The 16923-nt window shown below is 40.3% G+C and overlaps 1 protein-coding gene across 1 annotated transcript; it reads right to left on the bottom strand.

The window, feature by feature from the left end:
• Nucleotides 1-2530: 2530 nt before the first annotated feature.
• On the bottom strand, nucleotides 2531-16137 carry polr2a (RNA polymerase II subunit A). Its single transcript, XM_079852209.1, has 28 exons — nucleotides 15908-16137; nucleotides 14870-15002; nucleotides 14615-14751; nucleotides 14352-14525; nucleotides 13974-14255; nucleotides 13708-13869; nucleotides 13149-13369; nucleotides 12886-13018; nucleotides 12668-12792; nucleotides 11278-11488; nucleotides 10946-11155; nucleotides 10696-10864; nucleotides 10483-10577; nucleotides 10176-10379; nucleotides 9793-10015; nucleotides 9418-9601; nucleotides 9063-9234; nucleotides 8878-8983; nucleotides 8448-8653; nucleotides 7842-8313; nucleotides 7649-7749; nucleotides 7459-7563; nucleotides 7084-7266; nucleotides 6558-6761; nucleotides 6281-6467; nucleotides 6055-6168; nucleotides 5770-5919; nucleotides 2531-5653 (listed from the first exon to the last, which is right to left on the bottom strand). Exons 1-28 carry the CDS (start codon nucleotides 15992-15994, stop codon nucleotides 4506-4508), a joined length of 5898 nt encoding a protein of 1965 aa, XP_079708335.1. The 5' UTR covers nucleotides 15995-16137; the 3' UTR covers nucleotides 2531-4505.
• Between the last annotated feature and the right edge of the window lie 786 nt (nucleotides 16138-16923).

Here is a 16923-nt window from a genome sequence, read left to right as displayed (position 1 = left end):
GACATTCACAAGAGCACAGGAAGTCCAGGGGCTAGTCTGTGGTTTCAGGAATTTATTAAAAACAAGAACCAGTAAAGCATAAAATGTCTGTAACATCAGCTTCTTGAGAACAAGAGGCATCCGATGATACATTTGTGCATTTCCTTACATAGAAATTTAACCCATTCAGACCCTGCGTCCATTACAATGGACATCACATGTCAACCCCCCTTTTTTTTTACTTCTGGAGCATTTCACCTAGTTTAAAGCCTGCAGTCCATTAGATTGGACGCTTGTCATCCAATCAAATGGTAGTAAAGCTTTGCATGTAGTAATTATAGAAAAAAACTCTACTTTGAAGAGAAGCATGTCAGCACTTCACTCCAAACACAGAAGCAAGCAACATTTTCTGTGGTTTTATTTACATTTTTTTATATGTTTGTCAGTATTTCATAGTTTGTATGTAAAATAGAAAGATTGAACTTATTAATTAAAGTTAAAAATCGATTGTAGAATTTCACATTTTAAATCAGGATTTTTTCAAATGTGTCTGTCCATTAGAATGGACAGTGGGTTCAAAAGCCTGTTACTGAAATCACATTCCAGTAATTGAAGTCCAGTAATGCTGATTGAAATTTCTTATATAAAAATCTATATCACAGTACCGATACATTTATTTTTTACTTTTTCATATGCAGAATATATAGTTCTTGAAGTGCTTGAACATATAGCTGATGGAAGTATCTCAGATGTTGACTTTATGTGGAGTGATGATGAGGAAGATGGAGATGTAAGAAAAATATCCGTATTTAAAACTTTATAAAGTAAAATGACTAGCTTCCGGCCAAACGAAACATAGGATTTGACATAAATCGAAAGCGTAACTTGAAAATGAATTATTTTTTCTTACACGAACGCATCGCTTCGCTTCAATAGGCCTTTATTAACCCCCAAGAGCCATGGAGCACTTTTATCATGGATGGATGCACTTTTATGGACTTTCAAAACAGAAACAACCATTCACTGCCATTATAAAGCTTGGAAGCCAGGACATTTTTTAATATAACTACAATTGTATTCGTCTGAAAGAAGAACGATGTCATATACACCTAGAATGACTTGAGGGTGAGTAAATCATGGGCCAATTTAAATTTTTGGGTGAACTATCCCTTTATGGGTATAGTACACCCAAAAATTATATTTGTCATCACTTACTCATCCTCATGTTGTTCCAAATCTGTATGAGTTTCTTTATTCGGCGGAACACAAAAGAAGATATTTTGAAGAATGTCGGTAACTAGACCGTTGACAGTATAGCCATTGATTTCCATATTTTTTCCTACTATAGCCTATATTTCCTAATAACTACATATTATATTATTGTGATATAAAATTATCATTATTAGTAATTATTTTGAAAATTATAATAACATTTATCAGTAATTTCTCAATATAGATATTACAACACCGTATAATTAATTACAGCAAAAGCAGATCAAATTACGAAATACAGTACAAATACAGTAAAGTACTATTTGGTAGTTTACAGTACTGATCTTGTGTACTGTAAAGTGAATTACAGTACAGTTACTGGAAATCGAAATACATGCATCATACATGGCAACCGTGCTGCCAGTAATGTACTGTAGAAATACAAGAAAATCGCTAACAGAGAAATTGTTTCAAGGATGCACACAGGAAATTACTCTAACGTTTATTCGTTGATTGATTCCTAGGTTTATTTTGTTATGAATAAACAAATGTGCGATCTATAAAGCAAAAACCTTACAATTAAAGTTGAAATGTTGTAATGTTCAAGTTTTTGATCTAAAAAAGAAAGATTCGCAAAGAAAATGACTCTAACATGACCATATTGATTGATTCTAAGATATTTAGTTTATTACAAACAATGTGCAATCTGTAAAACAAAAACCTCAAAATTAAAGTTGAAATGGTATACTGTTGAAAAGTTTTTGACCTTGAGAAAAAGCTTTAAGTATATACTAACAATTTTTATGTTTATTATTTAATTTTATGTTGGTACATTTTTGTGAAGTACACCTGTTTTGACGTAACGTCCATTGAAATGGACAAAAAAAATTACAATTAAAGCAAAACAATGTTTTAATTTTTTTTATTTGGTCTCATTTATAGAAGCCTCATGAGCTGGGAAAATGTACTTTTATATTTTTCAGAAACCTAAAACATAATTCAGGTCTGAACGGGTTAAAATGGGGAATTTGTTAGAGCATACAAAATCAAGTGACACTTTCTTTTACAGACTGTAAATCATAAGTTAAAACCTAAACAGAGTCTATTGAATAAAGTCTTGTGATGCCAAATTTAAGTAAACAATGACAGTTTTCCAGTTCTTTAATTCAATGACGTTCTGCTACCAGTAAGTTACTCGCTTTTGCAAAACTCATTCACATTTAAGGAAATGCAGTTTAATCATTAAAAGGACAGCCAAGCCAAAATAGTTTGCTAATTTTCAGGTGAGAATTGAACATTGAAACACCCATGTTTAAAAAAAAATACAACTGACCAATAGTTTAGTCAAACTTTTTATTTTAAGTCAAAAACAAACAAAACAGATACAGAGAATGAAGTAATCAGATTGATTTCTATACAGTGGCAATTTCTCTTAATTTAAATTCTCATTTCCCCATAAACTTGACCCAGTTATTACTCAAACTCAAGAAAACCCTGTTTTTTTTTTTCCATTTATACCATCATGCACACACACTTGCACACTCACACACACACTATTACTGGGAGCCTGGGTACAGAGTATTAACTGGATTTGTTTGGAACAACCATGAAACTGAAGGCAAACAAGGGCATTAAAGAGACACTGTCAGAACTGCTCTCCCTAAATGCAATCTAAGGCCTTAAATCTAAAGCTGAATTATGCAAGAGCAACAAAGTCTTTTACAAGTCAACAAAACCTCCTGCAACTACCAAGTCCAATTGGAAGAGTGAGTTGAGGGAACCACAGGCACCACTTGCTTTTAGGTAAAAAAAAAAAAACACCGGAGTCAAATCAGTCTTTGTCGCCCTCTACAGTTCAAGCATAAGATGACTATGTCAGAATCAGCTGACAAAATTTAGGTTAACAAAAAAACCACAAGATCTAAGGGCGTTATGACGCCAGATATGAAACAGTGCATATTCAAATGAAAATCCAAACTGCACCTTATTCCCCCACCCCAAGCACTTAATCCAAAACGCAAAAAGCTGACCCAACAATGAAGCCAGCGCAAGAAAAATAGTGTAAAATAAATGCTTTTCCTCAGTAATTCACACAAGAGATTCAGTTCTAATTATTGATGCAAATATCAGAAAAACAATTATACACTTGCTAGATTAAAGGGTTGAGTGCTGAGGACAGGGAAGGTCTCGTAAGATTTAGACCTAGGTGGTTTAAAAAATGTTAACATGGTGCAGTTTATGCAAAGCCATGCTTTAACCCCACTCTTAGGATAAAAGAAAAATAAAACCAAAAAGGTAACAACTTCACACTCTGTGTGCTCAGAGGTGCAAGACCTTGTTACCATTTTTTTTTTTTTTGCAGTTATTGAAATTGTAAATTACTGGGCAGATGCTGGTGAAGGATATAAGGCTTGCATCTTTTGGGGACAATTGAATAGAAATTTGATGCCTAAATCAAGCATCCATTCCCTCTCTCCGATTCCTACAGAAGAGGGCAATCACTACACAACACTTTTACCCATGTCATGGGCTGGCATACATTAGACTACAGTATTACAAGACATTTTTAATCTGCACAATGCGTGTCAGCTTCAACACGTTTCTAATAAACAGCCACTTTCCAACCACCTGTTTCTTTAGAAATAACTTTTTATGAGTAAACTCAAATTAGACAAATCAACATTAATATTTAAACAGTTCTCAGTTCTGACCTGGAAACAAGCGCTTATGTACACAAGAAAAAAAATTCTATAAAATGTGAGAAAGGTCAGTTCCCCCCCTTTCTATTTATGTTATAGAGATTTTTCAAGGTTTCATTTGAAACTTTTCAGATACAATCCACTGTTTTCTGTTTGAAGGCTTTTGGCAATACTTCTTAGATTTCCTTTATATCCAACACTGAATTTTAGAGAAAAAGTAAGGGAGATAGAAATGACAATGGAAAAAGGACTATGAATTATCTTTCTCTTCCAACAGTCAACCTCCTGCATCTTTCCACCAATTTTGAGTTACAGTTCTCTCTCTAAACTTAGAGCGACCAAAACGGTCTATACAAAGGCAGCCTTGTTTGGCTTATAGTTCAAACCTCTGATATAACAGATGCAACCACTGAAGCCTGTTTAGTGAGGCTATTTAAGAACAGTTCAAGAAGTCCAAAAAGGAAAAATCAAAAAGGATGTCACATGTGGAATCCCAGGTTCCTCAGTCTTCCCTGTAAATCACAAAGACCCCAGCTGAGTGGCTTTGCTTCAGTCTTTATCCCAGGGTCAGAGTGCCTATCAGGGAAGTAGCATGAACCCTGGCACCAACCATCTTTAGTTATTTTCTTCATCGCTATCATCAGGGCTGATGGCTGGGCTGTAGGTCGGAGAGGTGGGGCTGTAGCCGGGAGAAGTGGGGCTGTAAGTGGAGCCCTTGGGACTCGTTGGAGAGTAGGTAGGGGATGTAGGAGAGTATTTTGGAGAAGTTGGAGAGTAGGTTGGAGAGGTGGGAGAATATTTGGGGCTGGTTGGGGTGTAGGTGGGAGAGGTTGGAGAGTAAGTAGGGGAAGTAGGGCTGTACTTGGGCGTAGTTGGGGAGTAGGTTGGAGAGGTGGGACTGTATTTGGGTGAAGTGGGAGAGTACTTTGGGGAAGTGGGGGAATATTTGGGGGATGTTGGGGTATATTCAGGAGAGCTGGGACTATAAGAGGGGGAGGTGGGCGTGTATTTTGGAGAGGTGGGGGAATAGGATGGAGAGCTAGGGCTGTAAGAGGGCGAGCTCGGGGTGTAGGTGGGAGATTGCGGGGTGTAGCGCGGACTGGATGGAGAGTAGGACGGTGAAGTGGGGGAGTATGAAGGAGAGGTGGGGGAATAATTGGGGCTGGTTGGTGTGTAATTGGGAGAGGTGGGGGAGTAGGATGGTGAGGTGGGACTGTAAGATGGAGAGGTTGGGGAGTAACTGGGTGATGTGGGTGTGTAGTTTGGCGAAGTGGGGCTGTAGCTCGGAGATGTTGGGGAATAGGACGGGGAGGTTGGGGAGTAGCTTGGAGAGGTGGGAGAGTAAGACGGGGAGGTTGGGGAATAAGACGGGGAGGTGGGGGAATAAGACGGAGATGTGGGGCTGTAGCTGGGGGATGTTGGGGAGTAGGACGGTGAAGTTGGGGAGTAAGAAGGTGAAGTGGGAGAGTAAGAAGGTGAAGTGGGAGAGTAAGAAGGTGAAGTGGGAGAGTAAGACGGCGAAGTTGGAGAGTAGCTTGGAGATGTTGGAGAATAAGATGGTGAAGTTGGAGAGTAGGAAGGTGATGTGGGCGAATAAGACGGAGATGTGGGGCTGTAGTTCGGGCTGGTGGGAGAATAAGACGGTGAAGTTGGCGAGTACGATGGAGAGGTCGGAGAGTAGCCAGGGCTCTGAGGGGTGTATCCACCAGGAGAACGAGGCTCGTAGGCAGGAGAGGTTGGAGAGTAATTGGGAGACAAGGCTCCTGAAAGAAGGAAAAAGATGTGCATAAGAGGACAGTTGTTTGCAACCAACTATAACAACCAACAACATTCATTATTCTTAAAAACAGAACAAGACAAAAATGGACAGTGGAGTAACCTGGTGAGGGGATATAAGGGCTAGCTGGTCCAGGTGATCCAGGAGAACCAGGAGTAGGGGACCAGGCAGGAGAATAGCCGGGCGAGAAGCCACTGGCATCGGATGCAGCGCTGGGAGAGAAGCCTGCAGCACCTGGTGTCATTCCACTTCCTGTATGGAAAAAAATGAATGAAAAAAAAAAAAAAAAAAAAGGCATGAAATGGAGTCTGTAAACCTATACAAGATAACTCACAGTAAATAAGAGTAGCTGTAAAACAAAACTTCAAGTAGTATTTCTTCACTCACCAACACTAGGAGACCAGGCACCATACGCAGGAGTGGCTCCTGTGTTCCACGGAGTCATGGCTGGAGACATGCCACTCATAGGGCTGGGGGCAGAGCCAAAGAACATGCCTGTGGCTGGAATGGAAAAAGCAATGGTTAATCAAAGGTTTACATTTGGGGACAAATGAGTATTGGCTTAATTTAAAGCTATAAAACGATTAAACAAGGGAAAGAGAGTTTGACTTACGTCCTGCGACACTGATACCAGGGATGTTGGTGGGGATCTCCATGCCATACTTGCACTTTTCAGCATCCAACAGCAGGTCAAAGCAGCCAGTGCCTGCAGGAGCAAGCTGTCCCAACATGATGTTCTCAGACACTCCCTTCATTGGGTCACATTCACCATGTGAAGAAGCTTCCATCAACACATCCACCTATAGAAAGAGAGGGACAAAATTAAACATTAAGTTCTTTACAAGACCATCTTTATTGCTATGTTAAATGGGGCCAATTATTAAGCTCACCGTCTCTTCAAAAGAGCACTTCATTAGCGGTCCAGTGTCCTGCCTGTTGATACCGTGACGAGTGATAGCCATCAAGTGACCCCTGCAGGTCATTGTGTCACACAGCAAGGCAAGATGGCGGTAGTTAACGTAAGAACCGTCAAAAGAGATGACATGGTACAACTCTCTTTCCAGTGCTTTACGCACAGCCTCAATACCAAGAACCTGTAGGTGAAGAGCAGACATTTCTGAATTTGATTTCTGAAGACTTAATAGGTTACAACCTTTAGACCTGGTTTCACAAACAGGGCTTTGATTAAGCCAGGATAAGGCCATAGTTCAATTATGATATTTAAGTAGCTTTTATAAACATGCCTTAGAAAAAAAAAAATTTACCGGTGTGCATCTTAAGACATTAAGATATGTCAGTGTAAGTTGCTTTGTTTAAAAAAAAAAAAAAACACAACCTCAAACAAGCATTTTAGTCTGGGACTAATCTTAAACATTGTCTGTGAAACCTGGGGTTAGACTATTAAACAATTCTTACAGTGAAAATCTCCACAATGTCATTGGAGGTGGTCCTGACAGGGTCCACGTCCTTCTCACTGAGGACCCTCATGAGACTGACTCCATCTGTTTCCAGGATCCACTCTTGAAGGGCTTTGAACTCTCCCTCTTCTGTGATGATGATTTTCTTCTTGTTGTCTGTCTGTGGAAGATGCATGTACACCTACAAGTGCAGAGAGTTAAAGAAATTAAGCTCCAATCTCATGGCCATCTGAAGTCATTTTATAATGCACAAAGTTACCAATTAGCACTCCCCATTAGTCACCATCCACCCTCTGAAGCATGCCTACACTGCCACATGGGCTGGCAGGTAATAGTCTGCACCGAAGTGAACTTGTTGAAAAGGGAAAAATACCTTGCTGATCTGCTCAATGCCTTGCAGGGTCATGTCTGTCAGCATGTTGGATTCAATGCAGCGAAGGAAGACATCATCATCCATCTTATCCACTACCTCCTCATCCTGGACACAAGATCCAACATTTAGGATTCAATATATAGAGAGAGAAGAGGCCAGCTATGTGTGCACACCAGAAAGTTCAAATTACCTCTTGAAACTTGTTCTCATCACTATTCATGATGCGGATTCGCAATACTAGTTTCTCAGCATTGTCATCATTGAAGATGCAGTTTAGGTCATCACCAAATCCTAGGTGATGGACAAGGATTAAAGTTTGATGGACTTTAAGGTGGTACTTAAATTTCTATGTATAAACATGTACTTAATTATCTCAAGCCCACCTGCATTGATCTTCTCTGCAATTTGCTCCATGGTCAGCTTGCGGTCAGTCATGTGTTTGCGGTCAAGTTCAATACGCAGCAGCCAGGGTGAAATGCGGGTCACATCGAAGTCAGGCATCTCATAGTACACGTTGACCCACTCCTGATCTTCTGTCACCACTGTGTTCTGTGGGTTGGGGTCATAATAAATGGCCGTGTTGGCAGTGACCTTGCGCAGGGTTGTGTGCTCCAACCGACACAGGATATCTTTGGCCCTCTCTGCGTCACGGGCCGCTTGGCCCAAGAGAAAGACGGTCAGGGAGGGGGTCTTGGGTCGCTTGGAGATGTTGATAAGTTCTTTGAGACGAGGCACACCGAGAGTGACGTTTTTGGCGGACACACCGGCGTAGTGGAATGTGTTCAGGGTCATCTGAGTAGCAGGCTCTCCCAGAGACTGGGCAGCCAGAGCACCTACCATCTCACCAGGGTGAGCCTGAGGAAAACAGTGTCAATTCAGCCAACGAGCCCACTTGTAAAAACTGATCTAATTGATAAGATGTTATTATTCTCCATTTCATTATTTATTCAGGTGAAGAGATTCAACTGCACTCAGCAAGCATTACTTACTATGGATTGGTTAAATTTGGTCTCGATCTCTCCCAGCAGCCAATCAAAAGCCTCTGTGCTAAGACGGAACTCCTCAGTCATTCTCTTAGAGCAGAGGGTTGAGCGCAGGTGGATGTTGAACAGCAGAGTGGCATTTTCCTGGGCTTGCCTACTTAACTGGTCTTCACCATTTACAATAACCAGCTTCTTACTCAACTCTTGAACTCCTACATAAATAAAATCAGAGAAAACATTAATGCATGATCATTACAAGGCCACAAACACAATGCTGTGGACTACAAAAGTAAAGGGTGGTGCAACTATGACAAGGAAGAATAACTTGGCTTATATTAAAAGGTGTAAGTTCATGTTGTTAAAATATACTGAAGGGATTGTATTTAGGCATCCTAACTACAGACCCTTGTACAAATCTTGTCAGTGTTTAACCCACCTTCAACTACTCGTACTGGGTTAAGGTCAGTTGGTGTCCGAGGATTGATGCGGAAAATCTTCTGAGCATTCCAGATCATTCTGGCCAGATTGCACGGTAATACCACCTATGGGAAGCATGTCAGTTTGGGTCTATAGACATATGATACTGATAATGCTTAAATAAGTAATTCTCAAGGGACAGACCTTGCTGTCTCCTGTGGGGAAAATGGCCCTCAGGATCTCTCGGTCTTCCCTCATCTTTTCAAACTCTTTCTCTAGAGCACTCTGGACATGGGCATTGGTCATCACATCTTTCACCACATCTTCCTGTAGAGTGCGGCGAAGAGCTCGTTCGTTGGTGCTGTCAAACCTGAACCTGTATGATTAAAGAAAGAGGTGGAAAGTTAAATCAATGACATTAGTCAGTTACCTGTGTATTGGCATTGTCCTTGTTGATTTGGATTATTATAGTTTTATTTATTAGAATATTTAGCTCAAACTATTGGCAATCTTTTAACATTCCTGGAAACATTTCAATGAGCACAAAAACAGCACTCACTTCTTTTCAAAGGCTTTGTTGGATGGCTTAAGTGTGGCCATGTTTTGGAACTCCACGGCCTCTCCTGCCAGCCCATCCTCTCCATACCTCAGCTGGACAACTTGGTTGATTGAGTTTCTGACTGTAGCATCATACTTTACCATAACCGACTCCATAGACTTGATCAGACGACGCTGAATATAACCTGAAAGACAAAAAAAAAAAAAAAAAGATTAAAAAGGTATAAATACAATTTCTACCTTTAACCAAGGCAAAACTGATGGCAATTGTTCAGAACACATCTTACTTGTAATCTGAACTTAATAGTAATACTTGTTTCTTGTCCAATTAGGCTTAGCCCCCAATAGCTGCTGAGCCCATGTGCCTTTTCATTACCTGTCTCAGCAGTTTTGACAGCTGTGTCGATCAGACCCTCTCTTCCTCCCATGGCGTGAAAGAAAAACTCAGTTGGTGTGAGACCAGCCAGATAGGAGTTTTCCACGAACCCTCTACTTTCTGGACCATAATCATCTTTAATGAAGTGAGGGAGGGTGCGGTGTTTGAAACCGAAAGGGATTCGCTTACCCTCAACGTTCTGCTGCCCCACTACAGCAATAACCTATGGGGTGAAGAGGGAAAACCAATATAGAGATTGATCAAATTGTGTGAAACCTGACATTATCATGTTTGCATGTACATTTTTAAAGTCCATTTTCTGGTTTAGACTTTAAATTAAAGAGTCTTTGAATTTAAGATTAACACCAACTGTCTTCACTCACCTGAGAAATGTTAATTTTAGAGCCTTTTGAGCCAGCCACCACCATGGATTTGAAATTGTTGTACTCTGACAGTGACTTCTGGGCAGAGGATCCAGTCTTGTCTCGAGCATCGTTCAGAATGCGGTTGACCTGGTTCTCAAAGGTCTGTCTCAGAGTGTTACCTGGGGTGGGCTCCAACTCATTGTTGTGGGCTTTCTCAATGACCTGTAAGGAAAAAAAAAAAGAAAAGTCAACATGCATGACTGCGTTCATGTACGAGAGCCTTATGACAGCCATGATATTAGTTACACATAATATGCCAACTCACCTCTATCACATCCTGTTTGGCTTTCTTAATAGTGTTCTGAATGTCCTGATATGTAGCCTTATCAGCAATGGAGTCTCCAATACCAATAGAGTGACCTGCAGCAGACGAGATGGTAAATAAATTAAGAATAGATTTTAAGCAAGTGACTTAATATTTGCACGGTTACAAAAAATGCTTTAATCTCCATTTGTTTTTTTTGGGGGGGGGGTTTACCTTCAATGAGCAGCCAGTTGTTGACAACGGTCTGGATGTTGGAATAGAAGAGTCGTGTGATGTCATGCCCCATCTCAAGGTATGAGATATGGACAAGAGAGCCAGCTGAGGTTCCCAGTGACTTCTTACACAGGATCCCCATGATCAGCTCACCGTTCTCCACAATTACCTGCAAAATGAATTGGATAAGGAAAATGTATAGACTTAATTTTGCTTAAGCATGTCCAGGTTTGGGGCTGCACTACTGCACCTTAGTGTCTCCAGGTGAGATGTGTTTATAAGGACCGCTGTCCTCTTCATCAGGGTGAGTGCTGTGTGTGCGGATGGCATTAATGTGTCCAGGGATGATCAGGCTGAAGATCTGTTTGCCCGTCCAGAGGGGTCGAGGCTTTAATATAGCCGGTTGGGGCACTTTGCCATCCCATGTAGAGAGAAACATGAGGAGGTTCATCACCTCACCCTAAAACAAAGCACACAAAAGGAAACAGCAGAGGGCATATCTCTTCATTAGCATGAATCTCATGTACTTGTACATCCAGCTCATTAAATTCATAATTCGGTCACAGCGCTTTGTAAACGCACCCTCTCTAAAAAGACATCTCTCTTGGTGAACTTGCGCACAGCTGTCAGTGTGTCCTGCACAATACCCATCACGGGTCTGTTGGACTGTGGTGTGACAATCATGCGAGGCACCATAGCCAACTCCTGGATCTCAGCACGGGTCTCCAGAGATTGCGGCAAGTGCAGGTTCATCTCATCTCCGTCAAAGTCAGCGTTGTATGGGGTCGTAACACTAGAAGTAAAAAGGATTTTCATTTTTTAAATCCTTGTCATCTTCATAAAACCAAAAACCCTTTTTTTTAGAAAAATGCTGCTAAACATGAGCATTAACTATTTCTATAACGATTTGTTTCTGCAATTATAATGTAGCGCATTCCAAATCTATAAAGTACCTACCCATTGGGGATGTTCATTTCGTTTTTTTCCCCAAACCGCAAACAAAGCTCGTTAACCAATCATTAACCGACAAGATTGTTAGATTAGAATGAATAAGAGTCTGTGACCCTTTAAAAACAATTTCAAATTTCCAGGGGTTTAGTTTTACATGCGCAAATAGCAGCATAAAGAACAGAACATGAGGGTTTATCGTCACATCACGCACCTGCAGCGTGTCTGTGAATGGAGAAAAACAAATTAAAAGTATATATATAAAATACGCTAAATATATATTTTACTTAACTTAACAGATTGTAAAAATTGATGAAAGTTATATACCGAGTTTTAGTTCATTTTTGTGACACTCCAAAAACAAGTTCATTCAAAGGAAACAGAGATGGCAGAAAGCGCATCCAGATTGTTTTCTTTATTTTACAAAAGCACAATGTTTTTGTTTTTATGAATGTACAGAAATAAATGTAAAAGGATTAAAGGGTAAAACTGTAAAAGGTTAAGTCTTACTCTTATCTGTATGACCAAATGAGTACTGAGACATTTCCGCTGTTATAAGGAAACAATTCAAGTGATCACCCAAACGCATTTGACATCACATTCTATATATTACCGAAATAAAATACTCAACCAAACATAAGTTACTGCTCAATTTAAATATTCTGTAGTACAATCTGTGGCGTTCAGCATGACCACCGCCCGTCACAGCGTGATGGTAAACATCGATAATGGAATGCGAGTGAAGTACAAAGCCTAGTTTACATAATAGTTCAGCATCCAAATACATTGCAAATATGGAAACATTTAGATTTGTGCTGAATGTTAGGGGTATTCGACATGAGCCTAACGCCAGTTTCTGTTTCGGCTTGTGACTAAAATGTGACATCTTTTTTCTCTCTCTGAAAAACTCAATTTTATAGGTGTATTCTTAGTGTTGGTTAACCAGTTAATTATGAGCATCCCTACTACCCATGTATCAATCTATAAACAATGTGACAGATCAAGTCTTAGAAATCTAGCATACCTGAGGTTGAGTCGAAATGTTGACCAAGGCAAGATTCGTACTCTATGCCCCATCATAGACATTTTGTGCAGTGTGGGCTGTCTGTTGAACACAATAATGTCCCCATCACACATGTGTCGTTCAACCTAGAAAAAAAACAACCAAGTATTTCAAATACTGTGCTCACTATAACTGCAAATTACATTATATTCTAACATTAACCAAGGCAAGAGACTAACTTTGTATCCAATCTGAAGGTGAAGGTCACTTGGTTTAGGGTGGAATCGCAGGTCAATTCTGTCCCCGTTGTCACGGACGATATATTTGGCTCCAGGATACTGACTGTTACCTCTCCTCACAAGCTCTTGGAGTCTGTAAAGTTAATGGAAAAAAATTAAAAGATTAGGGAAAAGAACAGAGCACAGGGTTACGAAGTCACTGAGTTTGAATATTTTGTAAATGAGATGTGTATTCATTTGAATACAAGAACTCCTAATAATACCTGTCAATGTTAAAGGGTGTGACGATCTCAGGGAAGGTCATGTTTGCAGCAATGGACCGGGGAACTCCCACCTGGTCGATATGCAGGTTGGGGTCTGGCGTAATGACAGTTCGCGCAGAGAAGTCTACACGCTTCCCCATCAGATTACCTCTGACACGTCCTTCCTTACCCTTTAGCCTCTGCTTGAGGGATTTTAGTGGGCGACCAGACTTTTGCATTGCCTGAGACAAGAGCATATGACAGTACAGTCTAAGTCTACATTAAGTCTTCACCACCTTCTACTGTTAACTCTCATTAGTTCAAAAGACTAAATATCAAATTTATTTTGATTGGCTACAACAGTGTCAATGCTGCAGTTTTATTTTTTTAATAAAGGCTTGAATAACCATACAAAAATCAACATTTTAATAATGTAATTGTTCAGTTTAATTCTGAATCATTTATAATAAAATAATCTCACTGAATTAATATTTCTAATACAGTTAAGCATATAATTGTTGCTACTCAAATGTTTTGGCATAAGCCTGTATTTATTTCTAAGGTATAGTGTAAACCTTACCCTAGGTAGACCTGGCAGTTCATTGTCCACCATGGTGGCCACGTGGAACTGAAGCAGCTTGACATCCTCTGCTATAACATGAGCTGCAGCTCCACTCTGCTCATTTCGCTTCAGCTGGTTATTGATCTTCACAATGTCAGCCAACTTGTGTGTTAAATCATCCTAGGGGGAAAAGTGTACAATTGAAAAATCTAACAGCCATCAGTACAAACCTCTGCAATACATCAGATTTTTTTCCCTCCCACTGTTCAAGAAGAAATGCTAACCTGGTTTCTAGCAGAGCCCTGCATGACCACAGCCGGTCTCACAGCAAGAGGGGGCACAGGCAAAACTGTGACAATCATCCACTCAGGACGGGCGTATTTGGGGTCCATGCCCAGGATCATGTCCTCTTCATCTGAAATGCGTTTGAAGATCTCATGCACACGTTCAGGGCTGAGGAGAATCTTCTTCTCCTGAGAGTCTTCATTCACGTGCTTCCACTCAGCATACAGCTCCAGGCCAGAGCGTCGGATACGCGGCTGGTATCTGCCACAACCTCCATGACCCTTGAAATGTAAAGATGAAAATCAGTTTTTAAAAACAATTTTTTTTTTAAATACACAGGAAAGCATTAAATGATTAGAGAATTATCAGTTCTGTACCTTCTCTTTGGTGAGGTCTTCCTCCGTCTCCTGCTGCTCCACTCCAAATTTGTTGTCCATCTCCTCTCCACCCTCACAAATGTTTTTGCCTTTACAGAGGTCATAAACGTGGGTCAGACGCTTCCGTGGCTGCCCCTTCGACTTGGTCAAGATGTCTTTGATTTTTGGATTGTTCTGGGTAAAACAAAATTAAAAGTTAACCATACAGTAAGGAACATTGTAACAAATCTCAAACAAAAGGCAAATAAAAAAATATGGCATACCGAGTCCACAAGGAGCTTTGAACAGAAGAAACACACACAGCGGAGGACCTTCATGATCTTTGTGATGAAGCCAACATGAAAGACTGGCTTAGCTAGCTCAATGTGACCAAAATGACCAGGGCACTCAGTCATGTTACCTAAACGACAGCAATTAAATGAGTACACAATGCATAACAGGAGGAGCTTTAAGTGTTTAAAATTAACCAAAAACAAATACTACGCAACAGAGGATAAAAATCTAAATTATGAATATACCTGCACACGTCTGGCATCTGCCCGACCTCTCAATTACCCCTTGCCGGGGGTCCATGAGTCCCCCCAGTTTAGGGCGTCCTCCCTCTGTGGTCTCAGGGTACTTGATGCCCCCTTCAGTGACGGACATTCGTTTCTGAAACGAGAATGGAAATGGCATTTAAAATGTCGTGCATTTTAACAACAGTGATGAAACATTGGTAAAAACAAACACATTCTCTAATAACATTTGAGAAACACAAGAACAAGAGCAACAGCAGGCTTAAAATAAGCAATTTTAGATGCAAAATGTAAAATTCACCAGATTACACTTTAAAAATGTCAATTAGAAATGTAAACAAAGCGGTTTAATAATTCCATAATAATGGGTTTCCATAATAAAGTACTTTGCACCCATAAAAAATACATTAATCACGAAATGAAGTGTCTGCACAACTGCATTCATTGTAAAATATTTCAGCAGAAACATGATTTAAAAGGTTATGAAAAGGATGACATTACTAAAAACCAGTTACTCTTCATTGGTGTGTCTCATAAGAACCACATAAAATTCTATTTGTAATACATTTATTGTAAAACATAAGTGCACTTCATTAACTTAATGCATTTGAGCCGTTTAAATAAATGAATCATGAATATAAAACTTCACATATTTTATTGCCAGAAAGGGAGACACAGGGAACAATGTGGAAACTTGGGAGAAACTCTGGGTCTACCATGTGACTCCAAAATGGTCAAATAAAGTAAACGAACAATAAACATTACAACGAGTTAAAATTATATAACTTCAAACAAGGCTTTCCGTGTCGTGATGCTAATTGTAAAAGTAGGACTCTTGTGTAGTGTTTGTTCAACTTTCTAAACACATGCTCTTACTAGAGGCAGAAGTGGCTAGCCGGCTAAGTTAGCAAAACACAGGCTCACAGAAGACACTGTATGTTAATATCCGTATTTAATAGGATTTTAACAAGATGATGATTTGAGTAATACAATAATACTCAAAGAAGTAAGAGAATACCCCTTCCCAAGAGCAAAACCTACAAGTTCATCTGGGCTGAGGACGCCGAATTGCACTCTCTTGATGAGGCGCAATGGGCATGCGCTGTCGCTGGAAGGCGGTCCGTGCATCCTGTCTATTCAAAGAGACGCGTCCTCCCCCGGCACGCCGCTTTGTAAGAAGGAACACCTCTGAAACGCCACCAAGACTCTCCTGGCACCCAATGGTGACCGGAACTTGTCCGATGGCGGTTTCCCAGTGACCACCGTGTCTTGCTACTCAATGTGCTTTTAAATTTGTGTTTATATACTAGCTATTGTAGCTACCGGCAATCCCCTTCCCTTTCCCCGATCTACACGCCAGTGCGCTCTAAGCGCATCTGAGAGAAGACTGCTCTCACACGTCTTTATATAGACTGAATGCTTTGCTACAGGTTTACACAGCCTACTTGGCAGGGGCTGAACAGTCAGAGGGCGGGTTATGGATCGACGTTTCTGAGCGTTGATTGGCCGTGAGACTGCAGCATATGAATAATTCATTCAAATTGACGCAGGACCAATGGAGTTGTGCGCTTTTGATTCCTGCGAATCCCATGTAGGTGGAGGCGGGACATAACGTATGAAGAGATTTCATAGGTCCGTATAAACCAAGGGCGGATCCGTGGACGCGTAATACATGAATATTAAATTATATTCGGCAATATGAAACCTTATTCGTCTAACGTTTTCTCAATATGCATGAGCAGAGAGCATTTGGCCAATTGCAACCAACGCTTTGACGGCGGTAAAATAACTTTCTTGCCGCCCGCCTTCTTTACGAGCATTGCCGATTTTACCCGACTGATATTTTTTCACCCTCTGAGCAAAAATAAAAAAAACCAGAGCTGTTTCGTCCGTCTCGCTCTGGATCAGCTAAGAGTGCTGGAAAAGAAGCTCGTGTGAGAGGCCTGCACCTACCGTCGAGGATTAACACCATTATTTTTGTTTTAAATATGATTTTTATGTAATTCATATAATTAATTTTCTCTTATTTTGAAGATTTGTTAATATTTCCCGAACTA

This window comes from Squalius cephalus (genome assembly GCF_949319135.1).
Source record: "Squalius cephalus genome assembly, chromosome: 19".
NCBI lineage: Eukaryota > Metazoa > Chordata > Actinopteri > Cypriniformes > Leuciscidae > Squalius > Squalius cephalus.
The sequence above is the reverse complement of the archived record's forward strand: the minus strand, read 5'-3'. Positions and strand labels throughout refer to the sequence as shown.

Excerpts from the sequence above, each read along its gene's own strand:
- polr2a (XM_079852209.1), bottom strand. The coding sequence starts at position 15,994 with ATGCACGGACCGCCTTCCAGCGACAGCGCATGCCCATTGCGCCTCATC. Across the intron at positions 14,752-14,869 it reads CAGATGCCAGACGTGTGCAG|GTAACATGACTGAGTGCCCT; the intron begins GTATATTCATAA and ends GCTGTCGTTTAG. Across the intron at positions 6,169-6,280 it reads TGGTATCAGTGTCGCAGGAC|CCACAGGCATGTTCTTTGGC; the intron begins GTAAGTCAAACT and ends TTTCCATTCCAG.